The sequence below is a fragment of the Cryptotermes secundus genome, unplaced genomic scaffold (genome assembly GCF_002891405.2).
Source record: "Cryptotermes secundus unplaced genomic scaffold, Csec_1.0 scaffold565, whole genome shotgun sequence".
Classification (NCBI taxonomy): domain Eukaryota; kingdom Metazoa; phylum Arthropoda; class Insecta; order Blattodea; family Kalotermitidae; genus Cryptotermes; species Cryptotermes secundus.
In genome coordinates, this window is record NW_019731581.1 from 1,675,809 (window position 1) to 1,693,039 (window position 17,231).

Sequence of the window (17,231 nt, forward strand, 5' to 3'; positions counted from 1 at the left end):
AGAGGAAAGTCATCTATGCTGCAGCTATGCTGGGAAAGCCCTTATAACATGATCATCCTGATCAAATTGTTGTATAGAGGAACCTGCAGCATCGTAGATTGATGGATGGTGCTGTGCCTAGGGCTAATCGGGACAAGCAACCTTGACAGCAGTATTGTGGGAGCACGGAGAGATTGCGCTGCCTGGCCTGCGTGAGCATCTCGTTATGTCAGAATTGTGCTCTAACCCACTCAGGTGATGATGGATACCAAAGTTGCCTGCAAATATGCCACAAACGTCCCTATGTATAACATGCTTATAAAAGTAGTTGTCGGCTTTTCACAAGCGAGCTCAGATCAGAGCATTGCATAGTAAAAGAGTGGGTAAGAATCTGTCAAAAGTTAGTTCAATGCAGTGCAGAGTGGAAAAATGAGCAATGAGTCATCAGTTTTCACTTCAGTCAACTTCAATGCAGCACAGTACTGATGAGTGAATATTGCGTCAGTCAGTTTTCAGTTTCATGCTAAGAAGTCGAGAATATAGGTGAGTGTAGTGAGTGAACAGTGACAATGCTGTGAAGTCACGTGTGAACACATACAAGCTCTCAAGATCACAACTGGTTACAGACAGTGGAAGCGCTACTGTTCAATTAATTGATAATTGCTATTGTTACAGTATGTTATTGCATGCTATTGCCTTTACAGCTCAATGACTGCTTAGGTGTCAACCTTAGAACTGTAATGCATTTTTGACATCATCATACAACCATAATTTGAAAACTGTGTATCTGGACTGCAAAAAAAAAAAAAAAAATGGATTTCTTGTAGGTCTCTCCCTTCAAGACACCTTCACAAAAACTCTGAAATATATAAACAGTACATATACAATTAACGGATAATCCTTGTTTACAATTACTATTTTATGCATAATCATGTATAAGTATATATACACACACATGTACTACTTAAAAGGATACCAAAAACAATGATCACATACTACAGTGCAGAAATGAAATCAGAAGTTGTTCCCTCTGTATAATGGGCTCTCCCAACCATCCCCATAACACTCGAGACAAAGTCAGCTTAGAGGAAAGCATGCTGTTGCCATCAGTTGTGCAGAAGCTATGCACGTGTGAGCATGGTGTATTCAAGAGAAGAACGTGTGCTCCATTACAAACATTACTTCACTCTGAAATCCTTTGCTGTTGTTCAGGAACATCTGATATGAGTACCCTGACAAGAAATTACCAAAGTAAGACATTACTCAGACCAGTGATAAAATTTCTAGGCACAGGAAGTGTTTATGACACAAAACAGAGCCAATGTTAAACAGGTCTGACAGATAATATACTCTGCTATTTTGAAGAAACAGCAGCCCCATCACCATGGAAATATTTAAGACTGTCACTGCAAATTGAATTATATCTGAAAAGTGTTTATCAAACAGTCAAACAGCTGAAATCATGATTATACTGATTTTCATCAGGGCCTCAGTTACAACAGCTGCAAGGATTCAATACTACCATTTTTTATCAATTTTTGTGAAAAGGAGTTGATCAATTGAGATGTTTCTACCCCCACGCCATGAAGTGATTATCCAACTGACTGTTTAAATGGACAGCCAAATGGCTGATTGTGAGGTGCATGAAACTTCTCTGTATTCACTGAAGATTGGGTGTGGTGCACACTGTCTTTAATGAGGGTTGTGGCACCTCTGCTTTTTTTTGGGGGGTAGAAAAGTAATGCTGAAAGTTATGAGAATCTTCTGACCCAATTCATTTCTCTGTTGGGAAAAACTGAAAGGGAATACTGCTCTCAGAATGATGGGGTGACTTCCCACACTATGAACACAACTGCTTTACTGAAAGAGTCCTTTGGTGACTGCATTGTTGGGCATGGTTTTTGGGTACCCTGATCTCCAGACTTGACATCACAACATCTTCCTGCGACAATTTCTCAACGACAGATTTGAATAATCCATGGAACTTGGATGAGACGAAACACACTACTGCACACACTGTTGCCAGCATCGACCCACAACACTTCACAACATTGCAGGAAATGCATTACAACAGGTGACTGCTTGTCTTCAAGAAGGAAGTGGATATTTGCTGTAAATAAACAATAAAAAACAACATATAACACATTTGTCTCATTCTATTACTGTTGCCTGTAACCATACACATACTGTTGCAGCTTGGCTTGAATTTTGAATGATATACTTGTGCACATATACAGTCTGCCAATGAAGGAATAATTCATATGTTGTATGCAGTGCAATTCTGTAAAATTATACCATGTTAAGACATGCTTAACTAGTATGCTTGGGCACATAACTGAAACCCATAACCATACTCATGCAAGATTACCGTTAAATTGAAAATCAGGTGTTAAAATAGTGTGTTAACATACAGTTCTTATTTCAAATACAAAACCCTTATTTCCATTGAACAACAGGGCAGTGTTATCAGGCTGTGCTAGTTAACTACATTTTATTATTATTATTATTATTATTGGAGGGGGTGGGTTTCCCCATGCACCGCGACTAATAAGTCTATTGTACGTCCCCCTTTAATATTCTACCAGTCTCCATACCCTGCCGGTACTGGTGCTTGCTAGCAGCCCCGTTCAGCGAGCGAGGCTGGCAGTGGTACCCGATGCTTACCCATCTACCGGAAGCATTGGAAACTACTTGGGCGGGAAACTTTTTACCTAATAATTTTGCTCAGAGGTCTCCTAGTGACATGAGGATCTTTTACGTGCCGTAAATCTACGACATGGGACCCACGGCTTAAAGTCCCTCCCGGAGGACTTGTTCCCTGAATTTTTCCGCCCTTAAAAATTCAACGACCTCCGCTGGGTTTGAACCCGCATACCCTGAGTCATGAGGTGGGAACGTTACCCCTAGACTATGGGGGCTGCTTTAACTACATTTTAACACAGTGAAGTGATATTAGATTTGAAAAATTTTATTCTCTGGGACAAAAAAACTCTGTAATCCATTGAGGGTCAAAGCTTGCTTGCTGCCTGCTTCATGCTGATTTCTTTCTTGGCTTAATTTCCAACCCTGAAGATGGAAACATTGGTTGACTTTTAATGGACTATGTGGTGTTACATCCCAGAACTGAAAATTGAGACATTCTATACAGAAGAGAGATGCAAAAATGTAAATGAATGGTGAATCCTACCATGCAAGAGGAGCACAGTTTTGTGCTTTCAAGCTTGCTGTCTTGATGCCAACGGTCAACTTGATGTTGCTGGAGGATCGTTATAATCTCGACATATATGTGATGTCATTTCCTTCAATGGTTCGAGCTCCCTACTGCTGACTAAGTCAAATTCACGAACGAAGTAATAGAAATGTTTGTAACAGGTGTTGACATGTGGTTCCTGGAACAGACAGACAGTAACATTAGCACTTGAAGCTTTCACACAACTGTGTGTAATGAAGTCTTCTCAGAGAATCGGCTATGTGAATATGAGATTGGTAGCCAATATTTAGGAAACTGTGTCCATCAGTTCATGTGTTGCAGCTGCACGTGTATTTATCCTGACACAGTGCCTCATGGTATGTCCAGCTGAGGTCACAGTGCCTCAATTATGATACCACATGCTCCTTGTACAGTCCTTTACGGGCCTTATCTGACACAGGTTTTGTTACATGATTTCCTTTACTTGCCACCTTCTTTGATTACTCAACCCTGATGATGGAGGCTTATGTTTGTCTCAAGCACCAGTGAATTTCTACTAAACTCCATAGCACTGTATCTCAAGAAATAGCACTCTTCATAGTCACTGCTGTGACAGCCTGAAATCCAACCATATCACCTGCACTGCGACCAAAAAAACTTCAGTAATTAGAACAAACACAGTGCCATTATCATGCAGAATGTAAAATTTAACAAAATATCATCTTAAGTGTGTTCTTTTCCTTGTAATGATCTTACATTATGAAATACTGTAGTTTGGCATATGAAATGTAATATTAGATCTTTGATGGCAGTGGTGTACAACCCCATGACATGCAAACTGAGGCAATACACACATGGCATTAGGTACTTACTGCTCCAATAGCCACAATTCGATCAAAGTGATGGATGTAAACATGGACAAACACTCGGAATAATCGCGTTAAAATTTTCCGACACAATGATGTGAATGACTTTGGGAAAGGCACATCTGCAACATTTGAAAAAACAATACATACCGATCAATATTACAAAATGTGTAAAAGTGAAACAAGAAGTTGTTTCATGTTTTTTTTATTTCTAGTGGGGTGGAACTAAGTCCCTTGTACTGCGGCCACATCTGGCCTATTGTACCAGCCCCAGATGATAGGTGAGGGTGATTGTGGAGCAATTGGTGGAATGAAGATTGGCAGGGGAAACCCAACTACTCGGAGAAAACCTGCCCCAGCGCCACTTTGTCCACCACAAATCCCACTTTACCAGACCTGGGATCGAACCCGGGCCACCGCAGTGGGAAGCCAGAGACTAACCGCTTGAGCTATGGGACAGCCTAGTTTCATGGTTTAGAGTACTGGCAATGCAACAGATTTAGAATCAACACAATTACTGCAATGTTGACAAGAAAGGCCACAAACTGGGCATACTGTAATGCAAAAATATGAACAGAGAGAAGAAACTTCAATCAGAAATGCCAGTTCCTGTACCACATATTATGCACTTATCTATGCACTCCGCAGAATCATTTGACAAGCTCAGGGGAGTATGGCATGAAGTCAAAGTTGAAAGGAATGGGCATAAATAAGAAGACCATTCTCATTGTCACTTAATGATAGCTTCACACTGTTAAATGCAGAAATGAAAAACAGCTCACAAAATGAACGTATTTAAAGAGGCTAAGACCGAGGTCAGAAAGTAAATACACTATAAGTGTTGTATATTGTGACATGTCAACCCGTTGTTGGGCGACAGGATGTGGAACGAGTTACCATGAAGAGAGACTTGAAAATCAGTCAACTGCCAAGTTACGCAACAGTGGAATGAGGTTATGCAACCTGCTTCGAAGCACCAGCCGGTAAACAAGACTCCCAAACAGGCGCGATGACATCATACTGCAGTAGAGAGTAGGAGTCATGTGACCTCTGTGTTTCCGCAAGTGACATCACACACCCCCTGAATGAGCCTGTTGCTACACTGCGTTGCAGTTATAATACTATAGAGTTGCATTCCAATTTTGCGTCATTCTGGATTAGTTCTTGGAAATTCCGTTACAGGTTGACAGAAAGCTGCTGTTGTTATAGTGTGTCAGATATTTTAGTGCAATGGTTAATCACAACCATCTGATGATTGAAAAGAGACAAAGTTGTTGCCTTTTTTGCCAAAAGAATGAGTGTTACTGCCATCTAGAGAAGATTTTGGGTTGTTTCTCACAATTGCTGGACACCTGCACGAAAACCTATTCTTCATTTATACCGCAAGTCTGAAGATGAAAGTGATGTGCGAGAAGAAAAACGACCTCAGGCACCTGCTGTGTTCACTAGAAAATGCGGAAGAACTTTGGGTAGCCATGCAGTGTAGGCCTGGGAAATGAACATGAAAGGCATCACATGAGTTGGGAATATCTCGCTGTTGAATTCAAAGAACTGTCCACAGTGATCTGGAACCATTCTTTACAAAATTCCTGTAGTGCACAAACTTCAAGAACAAGAGAAGGAAAGAAGGCTTCAATCTGCAGCATGTGCAGAAGACAAAACTGAAACATTCCAAAACAGTCTTCTGCTGAGGCCCATTTTCATTTGGATGAGACTGTTAATAAACAGAATGCATGTTTTGGGGCAAAAGAACATCCACACAACTTTTGTGAGAGAAGATGCCACCGAAGGATAGTGAGCATTCGGGTAGCCACTTCCAGTTACCAATCTTCCTCCATGAAACTGTAAATTATCAGTGACATATGCATATGCTGCACACTGACTTTGTACCAACTTATGACAGCTCAACTGCCTACTGGAACTCACATGTTTATGCAGGACAGCGCCAACTGACACACAATGCTAATATCATGTTGGATTTTTCTGAACACCATTTTTGGCCGTCACACATGTCACAGTTATTATACAAAGGGTCACAATTAGAGAAACTTTTGACCATCACTTAGCTCAGACTTGAACCCCTGTGACTCCTTTTTGTGAGGGTTGGGCTGCACCATAGCTCAGGCAGTTAGTCACTGGCTTCCCACTGTGGAGGCCCAGGTTCGAGTCCAGGTATGGTCATGTGAGAATTGTGGTGGACAAAGTGGTGCTGAGGCAGGTTTTCTCCAAGTACTTTGGTTTCCCTTGTCAATCTTCATTCCACCAACTGCTCCACAATCACCATCATCTTATCATCTGGGGCTGGTGCAATAGGCCAGCAGTGGCCACATACCAAGCGGACTCAGTCTCACCCCACTAAGAATAAAGTAATAATAAGAATGATAATAATTGTGGAGGTTCCTGAAGGAAAAGATGTTCCCGATGAAACCTTGTAATGTTACGGAATTAAGAGTGATGATTATCCAGTCGTGCAATGAAATTAATGAAGATATGTTGCTGGGTCATTACAAATATGTGTGATTGACTTTAAAAAGTTGTTAGACAAAATTGAGGTCATACTGAAGAAGTGATATAAGGGGGGGTGAGAAGGAGGACTTTTCCCAAGTTCTTAAAAACTAAGATCTATAAACTTTGTTATCACATGAATAATAAATAATTTTGTTGTGTCAATTATTCATGCATCACCCTGTAGAAACTATGCCACTTGTCTGACACAATTGTTTTCAGCATCCCAGCACTTAAAAGGACTGAGGGACTGCCCTGGCTTAACTAGTTTTGCACTTCAGGAGTTAAAGAACTAATGCACTTGTGCGGCAGGGAAATATGAACTGAATTATTTATAAATATTAAGAACAGTAATATCACCATTAACACCCACTTTCTTCTGTAATGTTACCACTGTATCATATAAAAAAAACAACATACATCAATATTTTGCAGAAAATAAATAAAAGAAAGATGAAGAACAAAGGAAATAAAACTATTCTGAGAAAGGTGTTACATTATCTAACTGAGGATGTTACCTGTGGATACTGGAAACAGCGTCTCATTATTTATTTGAGCTTCGACCCAGTCCATAAGCAGAGCAACATATTGGGGAGCTGGCAATGGCGTTGGTTTCTTATACTTCCCACCATCAGCCCACAGATACTCGAATTTTGGTCCACCTGACATTGTAGGACAAGATGTGGTTGTGCAGTATTCTGACACGGTCCCATAAATGAGGTTGATACGATTGAAGAAGTCTACAACTGCAGGAATAAGCAAAATAAGATCAATGTTTACTTAGTTCATTTGACAATGTGCATAGGGTATGCGGTACACTAAATCAGAGATATGGTTATGACTGTCATGTTGCAAATTATAGGGAAGGAAGTGATTCCAACTTGATTTAATAAATTACAATGCTCTTAAAATGCACAGGTGTTCAAGGAAAAGAAATGTATGCTGCCAACACATAAATCAATTCAGGAATTGCAGATTATGACATTATCAATGTCTCTGTTTCTCTCACTCCGTACCTCTCTCTCACACACATGCATATACACCCTGAAACATATAGAGGTACTTATTCCTCATTATATACATGTCTAAAAAATGCAGTTTGTTTTAATGCAATCAACTAACTTAGACCATATAAGTGCACATTTTAATGCAAACTGCTTGTTGGCCAATTAAGAGAGACAGTAAGTATATTATTGTGTGGGTTTGCGACGACTAAAGTGAGGGGAGAAGGGAAAACTGACTGTGTGACTTTTTATTGCAAGGAATATCAGTATATACTCATATAATATGACAAATATGACCATTGCTAGCCAACGGCTCCGTAAGCATGTTCTCGTGCCAATGAAGATTCAACAAAGGTTTCCATGGATATGGAATTGCAACAGAAGCAGAAGTCCTCCTGTTGGCAATGACTCGCTAGCATGCGTTTCTGTTGAAATGGAAATTTTCTTTTCAGAAGTCAGACAAGAAACCTATCTGTCTTCACTCTTTAGCGCTGTCAGCTTACCATGAACTGCAATCCAGTCATTGGGGTCTTCCCCTTGAGGCAACTGCACCACAGAACGGAGGTTGATGCCTGAACTGAGCGATGCCTGTGCCTGCTTGTGTAAAGAATACCTCAACGTTCCAGGTTCAAATCGCTTCTTGGGACGAAATGTCTGCAATAAAACAGAACATAATTGCACCAAATATATTCCATTTGACAGTATCTTATCAATTTCTTTTTATGGAAGTACAAGGTGGAAAGAGAAAGCATGGAAATTCTGATATGTGCATACACTGCAATGGGCCCCAAACATACAGAATAAAGTATTTATAAGACTTTCATTGGAGAGACAATGGGATACAAGATTAATCTGAACACATACTCAGAAGGATTTTAACAATGAAATTAAGAATTTAAGACATGATTTGAAGCTTAATGAATATCCACAAGAATTCTTTGACTCTGTAATGAGAAGCAACCATTTTCAGATACAATATACCAGGGCACTGTCATTATCCCATATGTTAAGGGTATCTTTGAGAAATTCAGATGCACTGGAAACCATTTCAATGTCAGGACCATTTTCAAAACTAAACATACACTCTCTGTGGAACACTGATGAAAACTGGACTGGTCAGAGTTGTCCAGCAGACAATTCCATGTGACTGTACTAGATGTTACATTGGCGGAAAAAAGCAGACCTTTAGAAGTACACACTGAGGAGTACAAATATAACCTGCCACAAGGTCTGCTTGAAAAATCAAAATTAGTTCAACATGCATATGAGGAAGCCCACAAAATATGTTGGAAAGAAGGGATGGTTTTTCAGCTTGAACCAAACACCACATACAGGAAATACAAGGAATTTGTCCATACATCTCTGACAGACCATCTGATCAGAAACCCAGCTTTGATGTATCTCCAACTTGGACTTCCTTTATCATAGCAGAAGTCCAAAAAACATTTCTGTCAAGTGCTGAGTGAATGGGAAAATTTGTTTTTCTTATGTTGGTACCATAAGGAGTATTTCTTCTCTCCAGTGATGATTTCTATCACGAGAGTTCTCTAGCACAAAGACTTCATACGTGTAGAGTTTATAATAATTTAATGTTTTCTCAGCTCTCGCAGATGGTTTGTGCTGTGTCTGGCTTGCAACTCCATCTTGGTGCTGGCACAGGTGTCCAGGGATAGGGACACTAGCTCTATTGATTGAGTCCAAATCAGTATGTTTTATCTGAAGACAGATACAGAATCCAGTTTCCAAAACGTTGTTTTAAAAACTAATAAAGGCAGGACGATGGATGTCTAGAAACATAATATTTGTAATATTTGTCATAAGACTTGTTTACGCCCTACCAGGACAGCTTACAGGCAGAATAGGGCCACTTTCATAGTTCGCATAAAATTCAGTGTGTCGTCTTTTACAGTAACTATCAGTGGCATCCTATTTAAGTAGAGAGAAACAGCGATGCATGCAGCAATTATACCTCAGCCCCCTGACCTCATGGTCAAGCTATTGCTCATTTCCATTTCCTTTGAATGTCATGTATTATTATTATTATTATTAACCTGTAATTTGTATTCGACTTTTAATAAGATTGTGTATAATGTCATTCATTCTTCTGCACTGTGCTGTGTCTGTAATTGGCCTTGCGGCTGTTGACTCGGCACATTAATAATAAAGAATTGAATTGAATTATTAGAGGGGGTGGGTTTCCCCATGCACTTAGACCAGTTATTGGCCCATTGTGCGTCCCTCTTTAATTTCTACTATCGCCATACCCTACCGNTTGGGTGGGAAATGTGTTGCCTAATTTTCCTCAGAGGTCTCCTAGAGACATGAGGATCTTTTACGTGCCGTAACTCTATGACACGGGACCCATGGCTTAAAGACCGTCCCAGAGGACTTGTTCCCTGAATTTTTCCGCCCTTAAAAATTCCACGACCTCCGCTGGGTTTGAACCCGCGCACCTTGAGTCATGAGGTGGGAACGTTACCCCTAGACTATGGAGGCCGCTAATGTCATGTATACTTCCACATTAGAATATTTTTCATGAAAATTTATATTAAAGATAATGAGTGGCAAATGTAAAGTAGATGGCAGTTGAATCAACAAATATCAGAACTACATTTGCCGGGCAATTTTTGTTATTACTGCAATACCAAACTTAACTGAAATTCGTTCAGTAATTTCACATATCAGAGAAATTCATGGAGGTAGGCCAAGGCCCACTGGGGCTGTAGTGCTAAGGGGTGAGAAATAAAAAACACACACACACACATATAAATATTCAGATAATTTCTACCAACTCTTCGTTTATTTTATGAAGTTTGTGCAAAGAAAAATAATAAAAATAAACAGTTTACCAAGAAAACTGGACTTAAGCGAGGAGACTGAAATCACTTCACTACCACTGCGTTCAAAAGGCTGCATTACTCCGAAGAAACGAGCAAGGAGCATGAGGCTTAATGTTCCCATTTTATAAATTCAGCAGAGACGCCAAAGATTCCCAACAGAATACATTTTTCCCACTGCGTACTTCTGCAATTACTTTTGTACTTCAAGCTCCAAATGTCATAGTTGTCTGAATATAAGATGAAAATCACTCAATATATGAACATTTAAAAGGGGCAAAAAGGTATGGGCGTCATTAGTAAAAGCAACACGAGCACATGGAGGTACTTTCACTGTGTACACTTTTCAGACCTACATGGGTGAATATGGGAAAGAAATCTGACTCAGGTTTAATATTGGGGAGTCCTCTTCCATGAAGATAAGTTCGTTGAAGATATCATCTTATATTCGGCTAAACAGTGCAAGCACTCGACCTTGCTAACCACCATCATCATCATCATCATCATCATCGGCATGACAGCCCTTTGTGAGCCCTGGCCTTCCTCAGGATTTCTCACCATTCTTCTCTATTCGATGCTACATTCCTCCAGTTCTTTACACCCAAAATTCTTATGTCCTGCCACACACATTCTTCCCATCTTAACCTTGGTCTTCCCAATCTCCTATTTCCTTCTGGTTTAGTATTAAGCATTTTCTTGATGGTTCTATTCTCGCTGGCACGTATTATGTGTCCAGCCCATTCAAGCCTTTTCACCTTTATAAATCAAATAATGTCTGGTTCATTAAATAGTTTGTATAGCTCATGGTTATACCTCTTCCTCCATATTCCATTTTCTTCCACTGGTCCAAAGATATATCTCAGGATCCTCCTTTCAAATATACTTAACAGTCTTTCATCTGATCTTGACAGTGGCCAGGTCTCAGAGGCATAAGATAGCACTGATCTTATAAGTACTTTATACATCATAGTTTTGGTTTTCCTGGGCATTAATTGGGATTTCAGGTGTTTCCTAAGGCCATGGAGACATTTATTTGCTGCAAGTACATGTTTTTTTATTTCATCACTGATATAAGTGAAACTACATACAACCTAAAATTTATATGAGCATTTATTGAGGGTATCCCTCTCTGTCTGCTCCTACTCCTTGACCTGTCCAGCATGGGTGGCCCTACCAGTTGCTATGCTAGCGCCGGCATAGCTCTCAGCAGCTCTCAAACCCCACCACCACTATAAGGTGGAGACACCATTGGTGGGGCAATTTTTATACCATCCTAAAACCTTTGTATAGGTTGTCCCAGTGGCCTCTTTCCATCTGGCTTTCCTTGCAAAACCCTGCATACATTCCTCTTCTGTTCAGTGTGTTCTAATGGACCGACTATCTCATCCTTCTTCACCTGATCATTTTAATTACTTCTGGCAAGGATACAAGTTATGTAGTGCATTATTCAACTTTCTCAAGCCAATTATTCCATCCTTCTTGGAATCAAATATTCTCCTCATGGCCCTGTTCTCAAATACCCTCCATATATGTTCTTCCCTTAATGTCACTCCATCCAGTGTAGAATATGTGAGAGTATGTGTGTTTTTTGGTAGCCGAGCGGTCTAAGGCATGCACTGTCTTCGCTCGCTCGGAAGCCAGGATCGTGGGTTCGAATCCCACTCAGGGCATGGATGTTTGTGTGCGTTTTTCTGTGTTTGTCTACAGGTAGAGGCCTTGCAACGGGCTGATCACTTGCCCAAGGAGTCCTACCGTATGTGTAAGATCTAGTAAACCGAAGTGAAACGGAGAGTTTCATGGAGGTAGGCCTAGGCCCAAATTTGGGCTCTAGTGCCACAGGAAAAATGTGTGTTTCTTATGTTGGTACCATACACAGAATTTCTCTCTCCAGTGATGACTTCTACTCTGATAGTACTCTGGTGCTAGGCCTCACAAATGTGGAGTTTTTTATTTTTTTTATTTTTTAAAGTTTTGCCTTAACTCTCACAGACTGTTTGTGCTGTGCTTGGTTTGTATAACCTTGCGTGTGTTGGTGGTGTCCAGAGATAGAGACTAGCTCAATCTATTAGGCCCAAGTTGTTGAACTGTTGTGTTTCAAATAAAAACAAAACGATGGATAATGTCCAAAAACATAACATTTGTATGAAGACATACTGGCTACTTAAAACTGATTACTACCATACTGAATGGGGCATATGATAGGGTAGTTGGTTGAGGCACAATTCTACAAGCCAGAAGGTCACGGGTTCAAGTCTCAATGAGGTCACTGGATTTCTTTCAATTGACATAATCCTTCCAGCAGCACTATGGCCCTGGTGTTGACTCAGGCTCTAAAAGAAATATGTACCAGGAATATTCTTGGGGGTAAAAGGCAGCCGGCACATAGGGCTGACAACCTTGCACCATCTATGAGCTGACTGTCTAGAAAATGTGGGAACCTCAACATCTCATAACCCTATGGGCCTCCATGGCCTGTTACAGGGATACCTTTACTTTATTTACTTTACCATACTGAATACTGACCTGACTGATATCTGACCATCTCCATTAGAAAGATTGGAAACAAACTCCCATGAGTGACGAGGCAGCAGAGGAAACACCGGTGACTACTGATTGCAAACCTAACAAACGCCACAGAACAAAGTTCCAAGAAGCTAACAGACATTCAGCTACTCAAGAAATTTCCCAAGATTTATGGAACCTGATGGTTCATTACCTTGTTCACAATAGCCTGCCACTTATCCCCATCCTGAGACAGCTACATCCAGCCCACATCTCTCCAACCTATTTCCTCATGATCTGTTTTAATATTGTCATTAGTAGGATGGTATGTGTGACGAAATGACGGGTTCTAGTTTGGAATATTGGATTTATTAGCACTTTGGTTACAACCTTCCTTGATTACATTTACTACAGCGCTACTGGTAATTTAAATTTTGAGAGTAATTTATTTTTTCTTTGTTTTTCCTGGATGCTTTTTTATATGACGATGTAGTTAACATATAGTAAATCCACCATTTATGAAAACATCTCACACATTTTTGTATCTCCCTACATACTCAAAAACAACATGGAATATCTTAACATCACAACATATACTGATACATAAAACATTATAATGACTACATAGCTGACATGTTCATTTATGGAATTTACTGTCACACATACAGTCACAGACAACCAGTATTTCTAGGGCCAGTGCAGTAATATTTGTATACCGGTACATATGGTGTGGATAAAGCATGTTATATTACTGCAAACTGCAAGCTTGTCATTTTCCTTCGACCACCGCACATCAATGCCTAATTTGGAAAGAAATACGTGGTTTGCCGATGTGAATTTCAGTCACTACATTGTTGTGATTACTGCATGTCAACAAATCTTTACAACCTATGAAAACCGCAAGTTAACTGAAATGAAATTAATATCTGAAAGAGCAGCGTTCAATTATAAAACAACAACAGTACGAAACGAATCTGTATCTCCTGAACCTTTGATATATGACTTCCGTACGAAGAGAACACGAACTGCTTTCCAAATTGATCTGCAAAGCTTGGTCTTGTCAAATTACAATTCTACTTCAGTGATGTAATACTGAACAACAGTTTGTAAATATGTGGTTTCTGTTTTAACAACTAAAATACTTGTATCTACTAACCTTTCCTTTCTGGAAAAACTCCACAAATCCACTTAATGCCATCACTAACCTACACAAACCACAAATTAATTAAAACCATTCGGATTTCTGTCGCACCGGAAGAAACAACGATAACAACGGGTAGGACCACAAACGAGATAACAGGAGTCACCATCCCAAGAACGAAATTGCCCTCTGGCCAACAGCAACGAAACCTCAAATCATTTATGAGCAGCCTCTAACATTGATGCGAAACATCATACTCATATCCTACTGCCATCTATCAGCAGATTTTCTGAAGCTGCTACAAGACGGTCTGCAATATATCGTCCATTTAGCGCAAGATTCAAGCGGTCGACGACCGTGGGAGAAGTAAACCCCGTGTCTTATCTTCATTAATTTTTATATTCCAGCGCTCACACTCGGTCTCCATTGAGCTGAGACCGCGCTGAAGTTTTCTGACAATAAAAGCCTTCTTGGGATTGGTGGCATGTACAGAGGTGTCGTCGAAAAAGTGGCTAGATGAACACCATGTGTTTGGTGACATCATTTATATAGGGGTTAAAGTTGGGGATAAGACACAACCCTGTGATACCCCAGCCTGCATTTCTCTTGACGGGGATATTACGCCTTCCACCGAAACTCTGAAGATGATGGAAAGGAGCCAATGAGCTTGACAAAACTGTCCCAGAATTCTAATTTAGATAATTTATACAGCAAGCCAGAGTGCCGTGTGTTATCAAAGGCTTTTTCGATGTTCAAGAACACTTTGCCCATAGATATTTTATTGTTACAATTAAGGGTCACTGGTCCGTCAGTCTCAAACATTGCAGTGTCGTGCTGTGATGTGTATGGGGGGGGGGATGGCTTGTTAATACGACTCTTTCTTCTGGAATATTTTTAGAATGACTTTGACGAACAGTTTGCTGTTGTGGACAGGAGGCTAATCGGACGTAAATTTTGGGGGACTTTCGGGTCTTTACCTGGTTTAGGCAAAGTCATTACTATTTCTTTCTTCCAAGGATTTGAAAAAAGAGACAGCCAAAGCCAGTGATTCAATAAAGGAATCAGGTGAACCAATGGTCGCCTTGGAATGAATGAACAAGGGGTGGGCCCTCTCGGCCCTTGCACCGTAACCTACAGTGGTCTATTGTACTTCCCCTTTGATTATCCCACCAGCTATTTTGCGCTTCGAATAAAGCGCAGGATTTTGCATGTAGGGGTGTCAAAATAGTCAATTGGTTCCATAAAGTATTGACCCAAGTGACATAATCTTAAATAAGCTAAGGCCTCACATTCACACAGGATATGTGTGGCTGTTTCATTTTCTTCTTGACACCTCTCACAAGTGGGACTATCACTTAGTCCCAGTTTGAAGAGGTGTCCTTTAAGGTGACAATGTCCTGTAGGTAGTCCCATCACCCATTGTAGCTGGTTCCTGTTTAACTTCAACAGTTCCTTCTTTTAGCAGAGGGTCCTCTTATGAGTCCTTTTGCTTGCCTGAGTCCAGTCAAGGATCACCACTATTTTTTTTTATTCATTGCCTTTCTGGCAACTCCTATAGAGATTCCACAGCTGGTTCATGTCCTACGAATGGATGTTCAGCTCCAATCTTAGCCAATTGATCTGCTCTTTAGTTTCCAGCAACACCTTCATGCTCCGGCACCCATAGCAGTTGTACCCTGTTGTTTGGCCAGTTCCATTAGGGGTTTGGTGCCAATCCCAGACCAATTCTGAGTTGATCTGGTGTTTGTCAAGAGCTTTAAGTGCAGCCTGGCTGTCAGACAGAATGCAGATGTTCCTATTTCTGTAGTTCCTATCTAAATTCTCCATAATACATGCCTTAATGGCATATACTTTTTCCTGGAATACTGTCGTGTATTGGCCAAGGCTGAAATTAAGTTTTTGCCTCGTGCCATAGCAGTACACACCAGCTCCAGTGATACCCTTATGCACTAATAACTTATTTTTGAAGTAAGAGGGAGTTAAAGTATCACACTTCCAAGTACAAGAAATGGATAATAACCACAACAATTTTTGTGTGTTGAGCAAGACGGCAGAAAGGAAGTAAACTTACTTACTTACTTACTCACTCATGGAGCTGAGCCCTTCTGGAGGAGCTGCCAATTCTGCAGCTACTAAAGAAGTTCCCAGCATTTTATGGAACCCGAAGGTTCATTACCACGTTCACAAGATCCCTATACTGGTCTCTATCCTGAGCCAGATCAATCAAATTAATACCATCGCATCCTATCTCTCTAAGATCCATTTTAATATTGTCCACCCACCTACGCCTTGGTCTTCCCAGTGGTCTCTTTCCTTCTGGCTTCCCCACAAATATCCTATATGCATTCCTAGTCTCCCCATTCGTGCTACATGTCCTGCCCACCTCATCCTCCTTGAAAGGAAGTAAATACATGATCTAATACTGATCCAGTTTTTATGTGAAAGTAAACTGTTTTATTATCTTATATTTCTTACTAAACTGAAGGCTTTATCAATGTGGAAGTGTACTACAGAAAATATTGTAGCATGGACAGCCGAGGTTATGAAATGACTGCAAGATGGGAGCAGTGAACACAGTCCCATTGCTTGGCAGTTGCAACAGCTGAACTACAACAATGAAACAGGGTTGTTTTCTATGTGGTCCATGCCGAAGAGTTATCATGAAGTCAACTGGGGTGACCCAGTTAATTGAGCTGACAGTTCAGATGTGGGATATTCAATGGACAGTAAGATGTGAGCACAGAAGCTGAAGAATCTCCACTGCTGAGAGCTGTTACCAAGCAATGACTAGTGAAGGCACTCCAGACTGGACAAGACTTGGGGTGGTGGCACACCAACTGCGTCAAGACAAGCATCAAGACATGAGGCAACAGACGCAGTCTTACTTTATTCGCAATTCCTTAGCATGTAGCTGACATCAACACCGAGACTCAAACCGGTGTGCAGCAGTTTTCATAATCTCATTCATTTCAACTGTGCTCCTTTCTTTGCGTCATGTCGCAGACATAATGTCTTGAGGCATACCGGTGTGCAGCCTACCTTAGAGTGCACTGATTTGTAAAGTGTAGATATCAGTGATAGCACTGTAAGTGCCTGTAGTTCTCAGTTGTGTAATTGGTCAATAAATCCATTCAGCAACCCATACCCCATCTATAGTCGCCCCCTGAACCGTAACAATATTTATAAACCCATTATAAATCTTATTCA

At 40.5% G+C, this 17,231-nt stretch overlaps 1 protein-coding gene across 1 annotated transcript; it reads right to left on the minus strand.

Annotated features, from left to right (window-relative positions):
* Positions 1-369: 369 nt before the first annotated feature.
* Positions 370-15,331, minus strand: LOC111867210 (MOB kinase activator-like 3). The gene is made up of 6 exons (XM_023856841.2): positions 14,040-15,331; positions 8,048-8,198; positions 7,059-7,286; positions 4,042-4,157; positions 3,167-3,368; positions 370-2,089 (listed from the first exon to the last, which is right to left on the minus strand). Exons 1-5 carry the CDS (start codon positions 14,079-14,081, stop codon positions 3,222-3,224), a joined length of 684 nt encoding a protein of 227 aa, XP_023712609.1. The 5' UTR covers positions 14,082-15,331; the 3' UTR covers positions 370-2,089; positions 3,167-3,221.
* Between the last annotated feature and the right edge of the window lie 1,900 nt (positions 15,332-17,231).

What these genes read in the sequence shown, in the direction of transcription:
- LOC111867210 (XM_023856841.2), bottom strand. Translation starts at nt 14,081, where the DNA reads ATGGCATTAAGTGGATTTGTGGAGTTTTTCCAGAAAGGAAAG. An exon ending in AGTTTTTCCAGAAAGGAAAG is followed by an intron (nt 8,199 to 14,039) that starts GTTAGTAGATAC and finishes GTTTTATTGCAG; the next exon opens with ACATTTCGTCCCAAGAAGCG. An exon ending in GAATTGTGGCTATTGGAGCA is followed by an intron (nt 3,369 to 4,041) that starts GTAAGTACCTAA and finishes TGTCTGTTCCAG; the next exon opens with GAACCACATGTCAACACCTG.